The sequence below is a fragment of the Micromys minutus genome, assembly GCF_963924665.1.
Source record: "Micromys minutus genome assembly, chromosome: 1".
Classification (NCBI taxonomy): Eukaryota; Metazoa; Chordata; class Mammalia; order Rodentia; family Muridae; genus Micromys; species Micromys minutus.
In genome coordinates, this window is record NC_137969.1 from 144,112,942 (window position 1) to 144,134,698 (window position 21,757).

At 38.9% G+C, this 21,757-nt stretch overlaps 1 protein-coding gene across 2 annotated transcripts in view; it reads left to right on the plus strand.

Moving 5' to 3' along the window:
• MTHFD2L (methylenetetrahydrofolate dehydrogenase (NADP+ dependent) 2 like) overlaps positions 1-21,757 on the plus strand; it is an 84,423-nt gene that overhangs the window by 42,010 nt on the left and 20,656 nt on the right. For both annotated transcript variants that reach the window (XM_080913813.1, XM_080913812.1), the window contains one exon: positions 21,510-21,635. In XM_080913813.1, the coding sequence (XP_080769939.1) occupies positions 21,510-21,635 (126 nt within the window). The remainder of the gene's footprint in view (positions 1-21,509; positions 21,636-21,757) is intronic.

Genomic DNA, 21,757 nt, shown 5'->3' on the forward strand with positions numbered 1-21,757 from the left:
ACTATATGAATATTTTTTGTCAGTACTTGATTTTTTTAAAGTTTTGATAGTATGCATTGGAATCTTACTAGTTACAATGAGCATAAAGTACATGTAAAACAAAATGTAACATAGAAATAGTCAAAGTTTTCTTGGTGTATAAAGATTAAACATAATGATTTTTAAATACCAAGAATTTCCACAAGACTGTATTCTTAGCTCTTGATTTATTGTTGATTTGAGATCTAAGTGTACCACACTCTGAGAGGGTGCTATACACTTTGTTTTTCTAAGAAGAATTTAGGCTTCCACATTTTGGTCTTTCTGTTTTATTTTTTGATATTCATATGGTCTGTGAGTTGTTTCTTGGGTATTCAGAGCTTTCTGGGGTTAGTATCCAATAATCAGTGACTGCATGTATGTCTGTTCTTTTGTGACTGGGTTACCTCACTCAGGATGATATTCTCTAGATATATCCATTTTCCTAGGAACTTCAAAAAGTCCTTGTTTCTAATAGCTGAGTAGTACTCACTGTGTAAATGTACCACAATTTCTGTCTCCATTCCTCTGTTGAAGGACATCTGGGATCTTTCCAGCTTCTGGATATTATAAGTAAGGATGCTATGAACATGATGGAGCTTGTTTCCTTGTTATATGTTGGAGCATCTTTGGGGTATATGCTCAAAAGTGGAATGACTGGGTCATCAGTTAGCACTATGTCCAATTTTCTTAGGAACCGCCAGACTGATTTTCAGAGTGGTTGTACCAGCTTACAACCCCACCAACAGTGGAGGACTGTTCCTCTTCCTCTGCATCCTTGCTAGAATCTGCTGTCATCTGAATTTTTGATCTTAGCCATTCTGACTGGTGTGAGGTGGAATCTCAGGGTGTTTTGATTTGAATTTCCCTGCTGACTAGGGATGTTGAGCATTTCCTTAGGTGTTTCTCAGCCATTCGATATTCTTCAGTTGAGAATTCTTTGTTTAGCTCTGTCTCCATTTTTAATATGATTGTTTGATTCTCTGGAGTCTAACTTCTTGATATCTTTTATACATTGGATATTAGACCTCTAACAGATGTGGGATTGGTAAAGATTCTTTCCCAATCTGTTGGCTGCTGTTTTGTTTTCTTGACAGTGTCCTTAGCCTTACAGAAACTTTGCAATCTCATTAAGTCCCATTTATCGATTCTTGACCTTAGAGCACAAGCCATTGGTGTTCTGTTCAGGAAAATTTCCCCTGTGCCTATATGTTCTAAGGTTTTCCCTACTTTCTCTTCTAATAGTTTCATTGTACGTGGTTTAATGTGGAGATCTTTGATCCACTTGCACTTGAGCTTTGCACAAGGAGATAAGAAAGGATCTATTTTTATTCTTCTGCATGCTGACTGCCAGTTGGACCAACACCATTTGTTGAAGAGGCTGTTTTTCATTGAATGTTTTCAGCTCCTTTGTCAAAATTCAAGTGACCATGTGTGTGAGAGTTCATTTCTGGATCTTCTATTCTATTCCATTTATCATGTGCCTATCTCTGTACCAGTACCATGCAGTTTTTAACACAATTGCTTTGTAATATAGCTTGAGGTCAGGGATGGTGATTCCTGCAGAAGTTTTCTTGTTATTAAGAATAGGTTTTATTATTTTAGTTTTTTGTTATTCCAGATGAATTTGCAAATTGCTATTTCCAACTCTATGAAGAATTGAGTTGGAATTTTGATGGGAATTGCATTGAATCTGTAGATTGCTTTTGGTAAGATGGCCATTTTTGCAATGTTGATTCTTCCAATACATGAGCGTGGGAGATCTTTCCATCTTCTGAGATCTTCTTCAATTTCCTTCTTCAGAGATTTTAAGTTCTTGTCATACAAATCCTTCATTTGCTTAGTTAGAGTGACACCAAGGTATTTCATATTGTTTGTGACTATTGTGAAGAATATCTTCTCCCTAATTTCTTTCTCCACATGTTTGTCCTTTGAGTAGAGGAAGGCTACTGATTTTTTTAAGTTAATGTTATATCCAGCCACTTTGCTGAAGTTGTTTATCATCTGTAAAAGTTCTCTGGTGGAATTTTGGGGTCACTTGAGTATACTATCTTTTCATTAGCAAATAGTCATATTTTGACTTCTTCCTTTCTTATTTGTATCCTTTTGATTTCCTTTTGCTGTATAATTGATCCAGCCAGGACTTCCAGTACTCTACTGAGTTGGTAAGGCAGAGAGTGTGTAGCCTTGTCTAGTCCCTGATTTTTGTGGGATTGCTTCATATTTCTCACCTTTTAGTTTGATGTTGGCTATTGGTTTGCTGTATATTGCTTTTACTATGTTTAGGTATGGGCCTTGGATGCCTGCTCTTTCTAAGACTTTTAACATGAAGGTGTGTTGAATTTTGTCAAATGCTTTCTCAGCATCTAAAGAGATGACCATGTGGGTTTTTTATCTTTGAGTTTGTTTATATGATGTATTATTTTGATGGATTTCCATATATTAAACCATACCTGCATCCCGGAGATGAAGCCTACTTGATCATGTTGAATAATTTTTTTGATGTGTTCTTGGATTTTGTTTGCAAGAATTTTATTGAGTATTTTTGCATCAAATAAGGGAGATTGGCCTGAAGTTCTCTTTCCTTGTAGGGTCTTTGTGTGGTTTAGGAATGAGAGTTATTGTGGCTTCAAAGAATGATTTGGGTAGTGTTCCATCTGACTCTATTTTGTGAAATAGTTTGGAGAGTATTAGTATTAGGTCGTCAATAAATATCTGATAGAATTCTTTACTGAAGCCACCTGGTGCTGGTCTTTTTTTGTTTGGGAAGTTTTTGATGACTGCTTCTATTTCTTTATGTGTTATGGGATCGTTTAGATGGTTTATCTGATCATGATTTAACTTTGGTATCTGGTATCTGTCTAGAATTTATCCATTTCCTCCATATTTTCCAGTTTTGTTGAGTAGGATCTGATGCTTTCTTGAATTTCTTCAGTTTCTGTTGTTATGTCTCCTCTTTCATTTCTGCTTTTGTTAATTTGGATACTCTGTCTTTGTCCTCTAGTTAGTCTGGCTAAGAGTTAATTGATCTTGTTGATTTTTTTTTCAAAGAACCAGCTTCTGGTTTTGTTGATTCTTTGTATGGTTCTTTTTGTTTCTACTTACTTGATTTTTGCTCTGAGTTTGATTATTTTCTGCTCTCTATTCCTATTGGGTATATCTGCTTCTTTTTGTTCTAGAGCATTCAGCTGTGCTGTTAAGTACCTAATGTATGCTTTCTCTAGTTTCTTTTTGAAGGCACTCAGAGGTATGAGTTTTCCTCTTACTACTGCTTTCATTGCACCCCATAGGTTTGGGTATGTTGTGCTTTTATTATCATTAAATTCTAGAAAATCTTTGATTTTTTTTCTTTATTTCTTTCTTTCTTTTTTTTTTTTTTTTTTTTTTTTTTTTTTTTTTTTTTTTTTTACCATATTATCATTGAGTAGAGCATTGCTCAGCTTCCATGTGTATGTGGGCTTTTTGTTGACTTTTTTCTTATTAAAGACCAGCCGTAGTCCATGGTGTTCTGATAGGGTACATGGGAGAATTTCAATCTTCTTTTATCTATTGAGGCTTGTTTTGTGACTGATTATATGATCAGTTTTGGAGAAGGTGCCATGAGGTGCTGAGAAGAAGGTGTATTCTTTTGTTTTAGGGTGAAATGTTCTGTAGATGTTTGTTAATTCCAATTGGTTCATACCCTCTGCTTGTTTCACTGCATCTAGGTTCAGCTTCTGCTTCCATGATCTTTCCATTGATTAGAGTGGGGTGTTGAAGTCTCCCACTATTATTATGTGTGGTGCACTATATATTTTGAGATTTAATAGAGTTTCTTTTATAAATATGGGTGCTCTTGTATTTGGAGCATATATGTTTAGGACTGAGATTTCATCCTCATAGATTTTTCCTATAATGAGTAAAAAGTGTCCTTGCTTATTTTTTTGATCGCTTTTATTTGAAAATCTATTTTATTTGATATTAGAATGGCTTGTTTCTTGGGACCATTTGCTTGGAGGTTTTTCTTCCCAGCCTTTTACTCTGAGGTAGTGTCTGTCTTTGTCTTTGAGATGAGTTTCGTGTATTCAGCAAAATGCTGGATTCTGTTTATGTATCCAGTCTGATAGCCTATGTCTCTTTATTGGGGAATTGAGTCCATTTATGTTAACAGATATTAAGGAACAATATTGTTGTTTCCTTGTTTTTTTGTTGTTAGAGATAGAATAATGTCTGTGTGTCTTTCTTCTGTTTGTTTTCTTGCTTAGTTATTTTCTTGCTTTTTCTAGTGTGTAGTTTCCCTGCTTGTCTTGGGTTTTTCATCTTTTTATTCCTTGTAGGGATGAATTTGTATTCAGATATTGTGTAAACTTAGTTTTGCTCTGGAATATCTTGGTCTCTCCATCTTTTGTAATTGAGAGTTTTGCTGAATATAGTAAACTGGGTTGGCATTTGTGTTCTATTAGTGTCTGTATAATGTCTGTCCAGGATCTTCTAGTTTTCATAGTCTCTGTTGAGAAGTCAGGTGTAATTCTGATTGGTTTGCCTTTATATGTTACATGTCCTTTTTCACTTAATGCTTTTAGTATTCCTTCTTTGTTTTGAACATTTGGTGTTTTGACTATCATGTGTCAGGAAGAATTTCATTTCTAGTCTAATTTATTTGGAGTTCTGTAAGGCTTCTTTTATACTCATGGCCATTTCATTCTTAATGGTAGGTAAGTTTTCTTCTATGATTTTCTCCAAGATAAACTGTACCTTTTAGTTGATATTCTTTGTCTTCTTCTACACTTATTATCCCTAGGTTTGTTCTTCTCATTGTGACCTAGATCTCCTGGATATTTTGGATTAGGAGCTTTTTGGTTTTTGTATCTTCTCTGACTGTTTTGTCTATGTTTTCTGTGTTGTCTTTGGCCCCTGAAATCCTCTTTTCTGTCTCTTGTAGTCTGTTGGTGATGCTTTCATCTGTGACTTCTGATTTCTTTTTTAGGTTTTCTATCTCCATGGTTGTCTCTTTTTGTGTTTTCTTTATTGTTTCTACTTCTGTTTTCAATTCCATCATCTGTTTGGTTGTATTTTTCTGTAGTCCTCCGAGTGACTTCTTCTGGTTTTCCTGTAGTTGTTTAAGGGTGTTATTTATGTACTTCTCGAAGATCTCCATCATCATCATGAAGTATGATTTCAAGTCTAAATCTTGGTTTTCTGGTGTGTTTGACAATCCACTACTTGCTGTGGTTGAAGAGCTGGGTTCTGATGTTGCCAGGTTGTCTTGGTTTACGTTGCTTAAGCTCTTTTGCTTTCCTCTTGCCATCTTGTTATCTGTAATTATAGGTGCTCTTGTTGTCAGTGACTGGTGCCTGTCTCTCTTGTGGATTTGAGGGCCCGTGGGCTCAGGAAGAAAATTGCTTCTGAGTGTTTGGCCTTTTTTTTTTTTTTTTTGGACAAGCAGTGAGTTCTGATAGCAGTCACTCAGTTCTGTCTTATTGGGCTCATGTATGGGAGCTCTTGTGAGGCTGTTCTGGAAACTCAGCCATCTGTGCACAGGTGATCCTACTGGTGTAGACTTGGCTCTATCTCTTTGCCAAAAAGGACCCTTTTCAAGAGAGCATAGCACTCTCTGCTCTCTGAGCACTCCTGGTGTGCCTTCCCTGGGTCTATGTGTCAGACTCATCTCTGTTCCAGGTGTAAAATCACTTGTGGAGCTGATATTTGAGCACAGCCTTTCTTGAGCAGATTACGAGACTGAATGGCAGAGGCCAGGCCCTCACTGTAGGCCAGAAAGGACCCTTTCTTTGAGAGTACAACACTCTCTGCATTACAAGAACTCCTGGCACAACCTCACTGTGCCTGTGTCTTAGGCTCTCTGCTGCTCCAGGTGGAAAAGAGCCTGTGCGTCTGGTCTACAAGCACAGCCTTTTGGGGTAGATCCCAATTTCCACTGACAGAGGCCCAGCAATAATTATTTTTTTAAACAAATTTCTTCTTTATGATTTATTGCCCAAGGAAAGTATAGGTAACAGAAGCAAACATAGACAGTTATTAGCTACAAATTCTTAACTTAGCCTTGAAGCAGATTTTAAACTGAGAGGGCAGCTTTAGCAAATCATTTATCTTAGAAAGTGTCAGTGGCCAAACTACATAAAAAACTAACAGCAAGGAACAGGACAAAGCCAGGCCCAGGGAAAGGATATCTGATTTAAAACTGGACAATGGTGATACACAGACCTTTATCCCATGAAGAAAAAAATGAACAGCAACAGGTACATGAAAATCTCAGTATCACTAATCACAGGGGAATACACACCAAAGCTACACTGTCACACCTTACCTATCATGATGATTTCTCTGAAAAAAAAAAAGAGATCATACATGGCGGTATAACAAAAGGCATCTTTGTACTGTTGGGATGGAACCCGATACAGGAACTATAGAAAATGCTCTATTTTTCAAAAATTATTCTAGCAATGTAGCCTCTAAGTACACATCCAAAGCATCAGAAATCAGCATCTTGAATTACCTGTATTCACTTGTTTTTTTGAACATCAATCACAGGAGTCAAGGTATGTAAATTAAATGTTCAGTTATTTATCCATTCATGGACATGTTGTCTATCAGTGATCTAAATAAAATATTCACCTATAAAGTGAAAGAAAATTGATATTGGAGAGATGATGGCTGAGTTGGTAAAGTGTTTGTTGTGTAAGTATGATGATGTGAGTTCGACTCCCCAGCACACACACACAACAATGAACACAAGGGCACAAACACGCCTGTAACCTCAGAACTGGGCAGAAAGAGGAGGGGCTCTAGCTCTTTATCAAGTCAGACTAGACAACTCAAGGGACCCAGTTCACAGAGACCCTGACCCAAAAAACTAGGTTGAAAAGTGACTGAGGAACAGGTCCACGCCCCCTCTGGATGTGTACACATGTGCATGTGTACACATAAGCACATACACACAAGTATATATCTCTCACACACATAAAAATGCAAGCATTTGTTACCATAAATCTAAAAGACAGTATTAGAAATGAAATAAAGCAAACGTGAAGTGATAACGAGAACATGATTACATGAGAAAGCTAAATTATCCAAACTCATAGAGACAGATGCTGGAATGACAGTTTCCAGAGTGGGATGAGGGGGAAGGGCAGTGTTTGAGTGTTGTAAAGTTTCAGTTTCAGTTACACATGATGAATAAATCCTCAGAGACATGTTTATCACAGTGTCCATCATTAATAGTACTCTGTCACATAGTAAAAATCTCGCTAAGAAGGTAGAATTTATGTTAAGTGCTCTTATCACCTTAAAATAAACAACATGAAATTCAATTTAAAATGTGGGAGAAAGAACTTTGTAGATGATGGATATTTTTATAGCATTAATTCTGCTAATGGCTTCATGACTGTATGCTTTACCTTCAAACCCATTACATTATTTATATTAAATAGATACACAGTTTTGTATGTCAGTCACACCTCAATAAAATAGTTTATAAAAAATTTAATCCAAATTTAACCCAATACATTAATGGATAAAGCATCATGTCTAAAATAATGTTTATCCCATAAATTCAAGATCAGTCTAACATTGTAAAATCATTTATGTAATTTTCTGTGTTAGCAACCCAAACCAAAATACAAATTTTACAAAGTCTTCATAATCATAGAAATCATATTGCACAAGTTTCTGATAAATATTTTTAGCAAACTGGGAGTATAAAGAAACTTCTCTCCATGATGAAAGTATTTGTAAAAATCTTACAGGTAACCTTGCACTTCATAAAAGAGTGAATGTTTCTTCCATGTTGAATGTTCTTTCAACAGTGTAACTCTGTTCCTGGCTCCCCTCTGTTCCTGGGGTATTTAGATGTGAAGAACCATCTAAATACCCCAGACAAAGTACTGTCAAAGACCCAAGTAAGGATACCACTAAATTCCAACTTTGTAGTCCAATAAGTTTTATTGAAGTTACCTAAAAGAATATAGGTGAGGGGTTACTTACTGGACAAAGAACAACTCAGACAACTGTATGAACAAAAGCCCATCCACAAAAAGCTGGAACCTGAAGCACACTATGCAATTTGCAGCTCAACAGGTTAGAGAAAATCTTTTCCAGGAAGCCTGATTTTTCTGAGAGTCCTTACAGCTTTTATACACCCAGGACTATAGAGACCTGGTGATTCTGTTCTGTTTCAGGGACTTCCTTAAGCTTTTGAGTTGTTTACTTCCTGAGCTTAAGGCACTTTCCTGCAGGTTAAAATGTGTTACCTCCCTTTAGAATATTTTCTGTCTTATACAAGATGGAATATACTTATAACTTCTGTCTAACATTGCTATTGGTCTAGATAGCACAAACAAGTAAAGAAAAGTAGTGAGATATATATCCATGTTGGGTGACTTTATTTTCAGACAACATGATCATCTATTCTAAAAATAAAGTGAAAAAGAACAAATTAATTTTATAATTTAAGCTAAGAGGCTAAAAGAATATATAATCATTATATTAATATGTAGATTGTCCCAAAGCTGTTTGTATTTTAATGTTAATTTCACTTCCCCAAAAAGAGCTGCCAAGTGGTGGCTTCATCTGAACCTGCCCATTTTAATTAGCAAAATTAAGAAAAGCATGTGATTGGGCTGGGCAGTGGAGAGAAGAGAGGCCAGAGGACAAGGAAGGATCATGGCAAGATGAAGTTTCCCAAGGACCAGCTAGACCCAGGTGATATTGATTGGTGTTAAATAGCTAGAAACATTAAGGATTTTATAGTTCTAGTGTTTCACATGGAAGGGCAGTTTGTACCCTTGTCTATTTGATGCAATCTTGTGTAGAGGATTTGTGGATTGAGAGTTGAATATATAAACATGTATGAAAAGCTATCAGGCTATAGAGTTGAGTTTGTAGGATTTTGGGGTACAGAAACACCCTGGAACAGAGGCAGAGAACAGGCAGTAATAAACCACCAAGGGAAAGGAGTTGTGGGAACAGAGTGAAATCTGGGTGGTGGTTTGGACCAGGTGCTCACAGCTCTGTATCAAGGTCAGCCCTGAGGAGTGAGACCTCAGGGCCAATAAAGAGATAAACCATTTATAATTTTTAATATTTACTGCAACGTTAATATAACCATAAAAGCTATGTACTCAAACTACCGATCCAAGAACTATGTTATTCTGAATGATTCATATCTTATATGCATATGATTCTCTTATTTTATCCACATATCTTAAAGCCACTGCAGCTTTTTTTTTATGTGTATTTTGTGTTTCATGAGTCCACAATGTAGAAGAAAAAAAGGAATCAAAAGGTTGGCTGTTTTGAAGATTATTCAAGGGACTGTTAAGAGGATGAGAATGAGGATTACCTTTGATAAATGTTTTATTTACACAATACTTACAGTTTAAGGGTTAGTGAATGTAACATGAGTTTTTGCCATTTTGAAGTATAAACATAAATTTTAACTCGAGTAGCAGTGATATGGGATTTTCTATTTCTAATTTTATGCTTTCTGAATTATATCTTTGTTATGTGTATACATTTCTATAATCTTTATCTAATTATTGAGTTTTCAGACAAAGAAAGTGAATTTACTGGATACAATGAATAACCAGGCCCAGACTCAGAGTGGACATTTTTGCTTTTGAATGCACGGTGCAACCACATGCCTTGGCAGGAATCCTAGTGTGCTGAATAGAAGGCAAGATGGAAATAATTAGGCCTCTAATGAAACATGCAATTCATTTCTTGTCTTAATATTTAACTCACACTTTAGTAAAAGAACATTTACCTTTATTGTATGTGTTGCTCTATGTGCTCTGGTATGCTGTTACTATTCTTTTAAAAACTGATGGCTCCCAGATGGATTGTTTGATGACTTACTTCATTTTCAGACAAAGAAAGTGAATTTATTGGATACAATGAATAGCCAGGCCCAGACCCATTTCTCTCTCTCTCTCTCTCTTTCCTCTCTCTCTCTCTTTCTCTTTCTCTCATAGGAACCAAACAAAGTCCTGAATGGACTGCATTAATCCCAATCAACAGAACCCCAGAAACATAACTATGTTCTACTAGTCACCACCTCTTAACAAACCTCTAGCCCATGAATTCTTGGGGAACAGTCTCAAACTACAGCCCAACCCTCTCCCAAAATTCATTCCATTTTTTAAAAGCAGTAGAAACCAAAGTTTAACCTACTGAAAGTCTTCATTTGTTTTCCCTAAGATTGCATCTAAATATCAAGACACGGTGGAGACATTTAATTTTCATGATTGTGTGCACACAGACCCAGTGAGATAGGCATCTGTTCTTCTGGTGATTGACTCGCTCATTGTACATGCGCCTGCTGGCATGTTCCCACTTTTGTTGTAGCATCTTTGTGTTCAATTGCTTCAAGTTTTCTGCTAATTATGACACACTGGTAGACTCTTTGGAAGTGTCTTAGGCAGATTTCTAAGCTGAATTTCAAGCTTTAAAATTATTTGGGATCATATCACTTTCCTTACCTCCAAGAGGTGGAAAAGAGGCCTTCACTTTTAAATTTCACAAATGTTGTGCAGCAAATCTTGTTAGGTCTCTAAGACATGCCAGGTTCCCTAGACTTTCCCTAGAAACCTTATTCTAATTTTTTCCTATTTACTCTTTGTGTTTTCTGATTTAGTTGAATCCTTCTGTCCTTGGCTTTTGAAATTCTGAGTCTAGAAAATAAGTTCTTTCTTTCTTTCTTTTCTTTCTTTCTCTCTCTCTCTTTCTCTCTCTCTCTTTCTTTCTCTCTTTCTTCTTCTTCTTCTTCTTCTTCTTCTTCTTCTTCTTCTTCTTCTTCTTCTTCTTCTTCTTCTTCTTCTTCTTCTTCTTCTTCTTCTTCTTTTTCTCCTCCTTCTCCTCCGCTTCTTCTTCCTTTTCCTCTTATCCTCCTTCACCTCATCCTCCTTTTCTTCTTCTCCTTCTTCTCCTTCTCCTCCTCCTCCTCCTCCTTCTTCTTTGTATATTGCATGTATGAGACACAGAACATGAAAATCATAGCTGCTTTAATGATTAAGTGTGGAGGAACAGGGAGCTGTCTACAGCTGCATGTAAAGGAGATGACTGGAATTATAAAACCAGATTGTACCTATCCATTTTATCTCAATGTGTTAATTAGATTATTTGGCCTCTGGGAGCTATATCTCTAAAGCAGAAGTGCAGCTGCTTGACTCTCATCTTGGACTGGGTCGCATCCAGGGTGCAGCTTTGGGATGGTTGTTTCCTAGTCTATCCCCATCTTCTCCTTTTAGTTCATACATCTCAGTCCTTTGGTTGTTTTAAACTATTAACCCAGAAAACAGTTTTCTTTCACACAAACTTTTCAGGGCCAGAGATGTGGTTCAGTAATTAAGGGACGGTGTGCAGTTGCCTGGAGCAGCACTCAGTGGGTCACAACCATCGCTAACTTCAGCTTCAGGGGATCTGATGCCCTCTTCTGGCCTCCACGGAAGTGCATACATGTGACACACAAACATACCTTCAAACTGAATACCAATACATGTACACTAAAAATAAACACATTTCAAAAACAAGTTAAGAAAAAACAGAGGCGGAGAAATTATTTCTGTCAAAAAGTACTTGTCTTGCAGCATGAGGCTGATTCCTTCTCCAGAACCCACATGTCTTAAATAGGGTTTGACTTCTGTGAACAGACACCATGACCAAGGGAACTTTTATAAGGACAACATTTAATTGGGACTGGTTTAAAGGTTCAGAGGTTCAGTTCATTATCATTTAGGTAGGAGCATGGTGGCATCCAGGTAGGCATGGTATGGGAGGGGCTGTGAGGTCTACATTTTGTTCCTAAGGCAAACAGGAGAAGACTGGCTTCCAGGCAGCTAGGATAGGACAAGGGTCTTAAAGCCCACACCCACAGAGACATACTCACTATAACAACACTACACCTTCTTAAAGTGCTACTCCCCAGGCCAAACATGTACAGATCATCACACCACATAATTCTACACTGTGAAGGTGGAGCATGGGAGATCCTACTTGACCAATTCCAGGCAAATGAGAGACCCTGTGGTGGTCAGCAACTGGGGAATGAATGGTACTTAATATTGTCCTCTGTCCCCTATGTGTATGACACTGTGTAAGCACACTGGCACACAATGTACACCACAGGAGCACGGAATAAAGAGTTTGAGGCATTTGAAACCCACCCCATTTGACTTCTGTGTTCCACATATAAAATTGTATTTGTTAATACAAATATTTGGATATTTAGCTCATCAGCCTCCAAGCTATGTCCTTATGCAGACCCACAAATTCAGCAGTATCCCTTTGTGGAGAGTAAGATTTGCTTACAGGAACAAAAGAGGAGCATGTATCTCATGAGCTTTGCAGGGAAAGGTTTTGAGATAGAAGCCAATGAGACTATTTAATAGCTTTCCTGTGAATTTGCAAACCCCACGAAAATTCTGCATTTCAAGCTGATGTAATATAGTACAGACCACAGTCCTTAGCTCTGCTAACAACCGTGTCCCTATCCTGGCATCCACAGATGTTGCCTTTGCTGTGAACATGATTTTTCTGACATCTTGAAGCCATGCTTTAGTTAGGAAGCAAAGACAACAGAGAAAGAACTACAGAAAGAACAGAGTGTGCTGTGTGGCTGTCCTCTAACTCAGCTCTCATTGAGATTTCCTAGAAAGAATAGGAAGATACTTAGGAGGGAATAGTCTGGCCGTTAATGGGGATTCTATCCAGCTAACATTATGGTTTCAGTCTGAATGACTCTCCATGGTTCGGGATGTTGAACACTGAGTCCCAAGCTCATGGTTCTTGTCTGAGAGGGTCTGCAAACTTTAGGACAGGAGCCTAGCAGGAGGAAGTAGGCTCTTCCTGACAACTAGTCATCTGACTCTTTCTTTCCATTTCTGCTTTCTGCCCGACCTGGTATCATCTACTTTCTCTCTTGGCTTCCCTAACAGAGTGAAGCCTCTGGGATTATTAATAACAAATAATTCCTTAATTTTACAATCTTCTCTTAGATACTATAATCTCAGCTACACAAACACAGCTAAGAGAGCTAGTCCATCTTTGTCCCTCATATGTTTGCCTCCGAAGCAAATAATACTTTAGAAAACGTTTCTTGATTTAGAAGAAACCATGCATCCACACAAATTGCACCTGCTACACTTGCTGTTGAAGTAGGATGACTTCAGCTGCAGGAGTAACCTGAATATGCATGTCCCTGGTGCTAGTTTTATATCTGAACTGCAGCTCTGGATGACTTCAGCTGCAGGAGTAACCTGAATATGCATGTCCCTGGTGCTAGTTTTATATCTGAACTGCAGCTCTAGATGACTTCAGCTGCAGGAGTAACCTGAATATGCATATCCCTGGTGCTAGTTTTATATCTGAACTGCAGCTCTGGATGACTTCAGCTGCAGGAGTAACCCACCTGAATATGCATATCCCTGGTGCTAGTTTTATATCTGAACTGGAGCTCTGGTCTTGTCCCAGCCTCACCTCTGACTCAACATTGTGAAACCAAGAAATCATTTGGCTTCTCAGTACCTCAAAATCTAGCTTCTGTGAGTAAGGATAATGGGTAAAGCTCTCTTGCTTCACTGAATCATTGTGGGCCTTAATTAGGTAATGTTTACAGAGCTCTTTGAACTTTACTAATTAGAGCGATGTGTAAATACAGTACTTCCTTTTATCAGGATCCTGGACTGGGCCGTTTAGTTTCATAAAGGCGTGAAGATGGCTGTGATAGGAGGGGCTGTGGGGAGGAGACTTTATTTTGTGTGTGCACAGTTCTGCACCTGTCACATTGGTGTATGAAGAGACCCATTTATCATTGTGTCTAATAAGAAGTAACGTCACACTTAACACCAGTGGGAAAGGCTATGCTTTGTACTAAGAACTTAAGCCAGTACCGTGAAGATTGGTACCTGCAACCTTAGGCACTGCTACCTTATTTTATTCAGTGCATTTTGCTTAAAGGATAGGGGTGGATTGTTTTATTGTCCATGTAAAGAATGAGAGAATGGCAAATTGCAACACCTGATTAGCCAGCTATAGTACCCAAATCAATGTAATCCTGTAAGCATCCACTGATGGTCTAATTAGCAACTAGATGTCATCACTCCATGAGTGTTACCCGAATAGCAAACCATACTTTTTGTCGTGAGACTATTCTATCTGAATAGTGTGACCATCTAAGTTAATTTTTAAATCCTAGATTAATAACAAATCTTTTCTTCTGCCAGAAATAAATTCATAGATAGATATTATTTTAGCTTGTGGGAAAGATGGCAGCTTGTTTTCACAGCCTGCCACAAGCTTTCGTGTGTCATTACATTTGTAATATAGGAAATCTAATGATAAGATTTTAGGCATACAGCAACTCAATTTCACATTTGACTAAATGACTCAGAATGCTGGTCACTGGAAACCTACTTAACTACTTAGTTGGAAATGTAGACAACTGATAAGAAAATTCCGAAAACTCCAGAATATTAAGGTAGGGGTTTTCTGGGAAATCGGATCACTGGCGTATTGTTGCAAATTAATGGATTGCTTCTTGTTTCAAATTCAGAAATATATCTGCTGACAGGCCAAAAATAAGATAATGATAATTTGAACTTGTTGGACACTTCACATTCAGAGCCTGATCTATATTTTCTGACATTTATATCTTTCAAATCTTCATCAAAATGAACCATAAAGTACCATAAACCAGACAACCATAAAGTACCAGTTGTTATTCAGCTTTCCATCATAGAATATCTGAGCTAATCAACCAGCAGTGGCCTCTTTTAAATGTTGGGCTTTAGGGTTTTGTTGTTGTCGGGTATTTTTGTTGTTGTTTTGCTTTTGTTTTTATCCATAGTGAGTTGGCTCCACTGTTTGGGGCACGTGTTAAAACTGGGCATCATAGTAACAGTGTGCACAAGAAACCACTCACCTTCTCATGGCAGGAGACCCAGAGAATCCGGAACCCAGGTCCTAGTACCTCTGTCACAGACACACCTGAAATCCAACTGCCTTTCATTATCCCTGCCCCCAAAACTTTCCGCCACCTGCCAGTACTGCCAGGAGCTGGCAACAAAGTCATTAGCACAGGGCCTTTTCTAGATATTTATAATACAAATTTTATTCCTATTATTTCTCTCTTCTTAAACAGAACGGTTAGGTCAGAAGTATACAAAGGATCAGAAATGAATTAGTTAGCAAAAGGAAGATTTTTTTTTTCCTTGAAAATCAAAGAGAATGTAGAAGCTGAAGACTTGGAAGGCACTGTGGCTCTAGAAGTTAGAAGCTCAGCACTGATGCAGCCCTGAAGGATGTCCTCAGAACCCACAGGGACAGTGAGGAACAAAAGGAGCTTGAGTATGTTTTACAACTAACATGAGTTGGATGAGACAGAACACTCATAATGAATGCAGGAAAAATATTGATCACAGAAATGCAAGCAGGAATAGACAGATGCCTCTGGTCCTTGGCAAGACACTCTTCCAGACTCAGGAACACTCCTGTCCCTTGTTGTCCTAGTTGCACACAGAGGAGGGACGCCTAAGTGCAGTCCACTGTGAATTTGTTAACCGCACCTGCCAGGATCTTTGCACTTAAGCTCTATACGCACTATGAGAGACAAAGATTTAGCGTAGGCTGTTCAGATGCTGCCTCTTTCTTGAAAGATGCACCACTCTTAGGACTTTGTGAGAATTACAGATACTGTACTGGCGGGTTTTGTGTGTCAGTGTGACACAGCTGGAGTTATCACAGAGAAAGGAGCCTCAGTTGAGGAAATGCCTCCATGAGATCCAGCTGTAAGGCATTTTCTCAGCTAGTGATCAAGGGGGGGAGGGCCCAGCCCATCGTGGGTGGAGCCATCCCTGGGCTGGTAGACCTGGGTTCTATAAGAAAGGAAGCTAAGCAAACCAGAGGAAGCAAGCCAGTAAGTGACATCAGCTCCTGCTTCCTAACCTGCTTGAGTTCCAGTCCTGACTTCCTCTGGTGATGAACAGCACTGTGGAAGTGTAAGCTGAATAAACCCTTTCCTCCCCAACTTGCTTCTTGGTCTTGATGTTTGTGGAGGAATAGAAACCTGGACTAAGACAACATTTCAGCTCAGATTCCAGACTATGGCATATTGAGAACTGCAATGTTTTTACTGTACTCACAAAGCTTTCTGGTCTTACAGAGAAGTGGTGGGCCGGGGATGTGACTCAACAGGAAGAGTTTTTACTGTGTGAACAAGTCCTGGGCTCAATTAGAAGTTCCACATAATCCAGTCATGGTAGTAAACACCTGTGATACCAGTACTTGGGAGGTGGAGGCAGGAAGATTGGGATTATAAGGTCAACTTTCACTATATCTTGAGTTTGGGGCCAGTTTGGGGTGCCAGGAGACCCTGCCTCAGAAGAAATAAACAGAGAAATAGATGGATAGATGGAGGGAAGGGAAGAAGGAAAGAAGAGAAAATAATGGTTTAATTACAGAAAATAAAGACTTAATATTGTCCATCATGAAATTGCCAAATTAGTGTTTCTTGGGATTATATTATATTACAAATGTTTGACTTTTAAAATTGCTGTTTAAAGGTAATGATTTAAGTCACATAAAAACCTGTTAATTCAGTTTGGGCTTGGGATTAGGTCATAATTTTAATAAATTTCTGAAATGACCCTAAACAGACTTCTTCCATTTTTGTCCTATGTGTGATGTGTGGTTGAATTCTTACCACTGAAAAACATAAATCAAAATACCAGGCCAGGTATGGTAACTACACCTTTAATCCCAGCACTCAGGAAGCCGAGGCAAGAAGACATCTGTGAGTTCAAGGCCAGCCTAGTCTTCACAGTGAGTTCTAGGACAGGCGGAACTACGCAGCGATATCACGTTTAAAACAAACAAACAAACAAAGCCTAAAACAGCAAATGTTGATGAGCTCTGAAAGATGTTTATGTTTTGCATTTCGAAGTATGAAATAGCCAGTTAGCATTTATTTTTTTCTGTAAAAAACAAGTATGCAAACATAGCTTTATTTTTAATAAAATGTTGGGATTACATGTATACCCAAGATTTCTTTTAAAATAAATCTATCATTTATGTCAGTATTTGATCTGTTTGCCCATTTTATACTTATATACCCAAGATCATGTAGAAATTTTTTGGGTGATAGGAGTCATGGTGGAAAAAGATGAGAAGCCCTGTTTTGGACCAGGCCAGATGCAGGCAGCTTTGCCAAGAAAACCCTCCTGAAAGGTGAAGTTGAAATACTACACCATGGTTCTTACTGAATTTGAACCACATTCAGCACTTATTGAGAATTACACATTTTTTTGTCTTTCAAATTCTTCTTGACACTTAGAATCCATCATTCCAAAGTCATCACCTGCTGTTATTGTAGCCAACTGTGCCTTGTTTTCAAATATGGCCCATTCAGCTATTGGTACCAAAATGTCTCAAAGCCCAGGTGCCAAAGCAACACCTTTTACAAACAGCTTTTGAGAGTCTGTAGTGGCTTTGACCCATCTCACCTGCCTGTAACCAGGGATGCTCAGGTATCTGCTGCCACCCGTGGTTGCCTGGGAGATGACCAGTCTAGACCAGCTCCAGCTGAAATCACTCTTTGCCAGCTACAGACCTTAAGTGTTCCTGTTGGCTCGCTGGAGCTTCTTCTCTTGACTGTGACAGGATTTCAGAGAACAAGAACGTATGTAAACCTGTGTAAGGATCAGCCCCACCTCTGACATCAGACCTGGGAGAATAAAATGGAAAGGAAAGCAAGAGAAGAGAGAGGAAATCATTATCACAACACCAGTGTGTGGGTCCAAATTCTTGATCAAATAGTGACAAAGGACAAAGGCCTTTGGTGGGCTCCCGTGGCTATTGTGTTAGGTGGGTACGCTCACCAGCTGTACTGTTGGGGATGCACTATTTAATCAGCCACAGATCTGTCAGTCGTGTTTCCATCCAACCTACATGGACTCATGTTCTTTTCAAACATCCAGTGGAAAATTTCTGCAATCTTGGTGCAGCAAAATGTATCCATGGTTACCGCATACAAGGGACCATTACTGCATGACCCATTAATACAAAACCTAGAAATGATACAGGAATAATAGCAACTCATGATTTATTTGGTCTAATTTTTAAGTTTCAAATAATTGATGAAATGGGAAAAGAATCACAGTTAAATTTTAATGATGAAGTGATATATATATGTATATATATGAATTTTAGGCATCATATTTTATATCTACTAAATATTTTAAAATTCTAGAAAGAAATGTAATGAAAATTTTAATACCTTTTACTTTTGGATGTTATGAAAATATTTTCATTTTGGTCATAAGCTTTTCAATATTATTCAACATTTCTACAGTAGACATACTAGTAAATGCCCTTAGTAGGAAAAAGACAAACACTTTTCTATTTTGTAGTATTTCTGGGAATTAAAATGAAGTTCAAGTTTCCTTGTGCTTTAAAAAGTGTGGTTATTGTCCATTGCCAATCTGAAATTGTCTGAGATCTCATAGGATTTAAATATAGATTTTAATCTTGGCTAAAGAGAACAATGACTACTTAATAATTATTTTACAGTAATCCAAGTGTTTGCCTTTGAGGAAGTCCCCTGAAGCTATAACCAGTGTATGTCTCATTTTTCTGTATAAGGAGGAACGGAGATTTAATGGCTGACTCTGGAGACCGATCTGGTCAGTGGGAACATTAGAACTGATGAAGTTTGTATCCCTACGTGGAATGACGATGCAGCTCCAATGCTGGTGCCTCTGCAGCCAGGGACTGCACATCTGCAGCAACTGTATTAGCACTGACCATTCTATGGGTCTGACCATCCCACCTAAGCGAGAACTGTACTTCACAAGGCAACACTGAAGCTATTTGGCATGTTCAAAGGACACTTGAAAGGCTAGAAGTAGGTGCCTAACCAAGGAACAGGTAGGATTTTTTCAAAATGCTCCCATATTAAATTTATCATGTTAGTGAGCTACCGGCAAAGGACACACAACCGATGTGAGTCAACCACTCGTCAGCCCTCTGTCCACAGAGTAGGTGAGAAATGCCATGGGTTCTTCAAGCACTCCCACTAGGAGGGGCTCGTGAATCTGAATGGGCGCTATTATTTCTTCACTGAGAGAATGAGAGAATGAGAAGCTAGTCTCAGGATTTTTGCCTCTAGGGGTTGGCAGCATCTACTTTCTATCTGCCTTCTGCATACTTGGTAGTCAGCTACCAGACTGGATGAGCACAGGCTCCAGAGAAAGTTTACACACACTGGACTAGTGACAATCTCAACCTAGCCTGAGGTACTAGTTTACCCTGAGCATCAACTGCAGCCATGGGCGAGCTACTTCAGACCCCTATATCATGTCTTCAGATGGCTCCAGTCAGAACTTACCTGACTCTGGTTACATAACCATCTAAGTCTGAGCATCCAGCTGAACTCAGTCAACACACACAATGTCAGGTGTGGCAGTGCACTGTTATGTTGGTGCACTGTTTTGAATGAGCTCAAGAGTCACTCCTAAAGGGAAACAAAACAACCCAGCAGTGTCATTGGGGGTTAGCCAGTACTAGTTCTAGATCACAGATGGTGGCATATTATCTCTACAGATCTCTCTTTTCAACCAGAAGGGAGCAGAATGAGAACACCTGCTCTAGCATGCATGTTCAGAGCCTGTGTAGACACAGGGATCAAAGGAAACCAGAAAAGAACGAAAGACAGTGTTTCTGTTTGGAGCTGGTGAGCGTGCTTGTATCATACCACAGAGGAGGAGTTAGGGCTATCAGTTTTCCTTCCCACATATGCTTCCCCTCTCCAATTCCCAAGTAGCTTTCCATTTTCTTCGAAACGTCATTTCTCTGAGTTTGTGTTAGACACAAGCGTGCTGCTCAAACAAATGCTCATCTGGAGAGGCCAGGAAGGCAATCTCTGAGGGCAGAGAACAGCTCTAGGCCAGTTGTTCCTCAAAAGCCAGATGTGCTTCTCTGATCATCTTGTCCTTCTGCCCAATGACCAATAATCAGCTGGTCTCTTACTTGCAAAGGGTTTACTCTTAAGACATGGAAAAATGCTGAAGTATTTAAGTGTTTTTTTTTTTTTTACAGTAATTATTTTATTATTTTGGGGGGGATTTCTTTGTCTTATTTTCATTTTTGTCTACAAAAGATGATTTCTTTTTTTTCCTCCCCTTCCACCCCTCCTGCCTCCCCATCCTGACATTCCCTTATACTGGGGCATCAAGCCTTGGCAGGACCAAGGGCTTCTCCTCCCATTGATGCCCAACAATGCCATCCTCTGCTACATATGCAGCTGGAGCCATGGGTCCGTCCATGTGAACTCTTTGGATAGTAGTTTAGTTCCTGGGAGCTCTGGTTGGTTGGTATTGTTGTTCTTATGGGGTTGCAAACCCCTTTAGCTCCTTCAGTCTTTTCTCTAACTCCTCCACTGAGGACCCCATTTTCAGTTCAATGGTTGGCTGCCAGCATCTACCTCTGTATTTGTCATGGTCTGGCAGAGCCTCTCAGGAGACAGCTATATCAGGCTCCTCTCAGCATGCACTTCTTGGCATCAGCAATATTGGGTTTGGTGGCTGAATATGGGCTAGATCCCCATGTGGGGCAGTGTCTGGATGAGCTTTTCTTTAGTTTCTGCCCCAAACCTTGTCTCCATATTTTCTCCTAAGAATATTTTTGTTCCCCCATCTAAGGACTGAAGCATCTGCACTTTGGTCTTCCTTCTTCTTGAGCTTCATGTGGTCTATGAATTGTATCTTGGTTATTCCGAGCTTTCGGGCTAATATCCACTTATCAGTGAGTGCTTACCATGGGTATATTTTTGTTATTGGGTTACCTAACTCAGGATGATATTTTTCTAGATCCATTCATTTGCCTAAGAATTTCATGACGTCATTATTTATACTCCATTGTGTAAATTACACAATTTCTGTATGTATTCTTCTGTTGAAGGACATCTGGTTTCTTTCCAGCTTCTGGCTATTATAAATAAGGCTGCTATGAACATGGTGGAACATGTGCCCTTGTTATATGTTGAAGCATCTTTTGGGTATATACACAGGAGTGGTATAGCTGGGTCCTCAGGTCGTACTATGACCAATTTTCTGAGGAATCTACAAACTGATTTCCAGACTGATTGTACCAGCTTACAATCCTACCAACAACAGAGGAGTGTTCCTCTTTCTCAACATCCTCACCAGCATCTGCAGTCAACTGAGTTTTTGATCTTAGCCATTCTGATTGGTGTGAGGTGGAATCTGAGGGTTGTTTTGATTTGCATTTCCCTGATGACTAAGGATGGTGAACATTCCTTTAGGTGCTACTCAGCCATTTGATGTTCCTCAGTTGAGAATTGTTTGTTTATCCCTGTATCCTGGGGCTGCAAAGATTGCTCAGAGGTTAAAAGCACTGTCTTCTCTTGCTTTTCCAGAGGTCCTGAGTTCAATTCCCAGCAACCACATCTGTATTTAAATGTCTTATGACTGTTTTGTTCGCAGGTATTCCCAGGTTGATTACGGCTGACATGGTCAGAGAAGGCGCAGCAGTCATTGATGTGGGTATCAACTATGTACAAGATCCTGTGACAGGAAAGAGCAAGTTAGTTGGAGATGTGGACTTTGAAGGTAAGAATCCAAACCTCTTGATAAGTAGAGGTGGAAGTCATATTCTGACCTTCTTGCTTTGAGAAAAGAACTGTTCTTGTGCTAAGAACAGTATTGTTACTCACCACCGCTCCGTGTGAGGG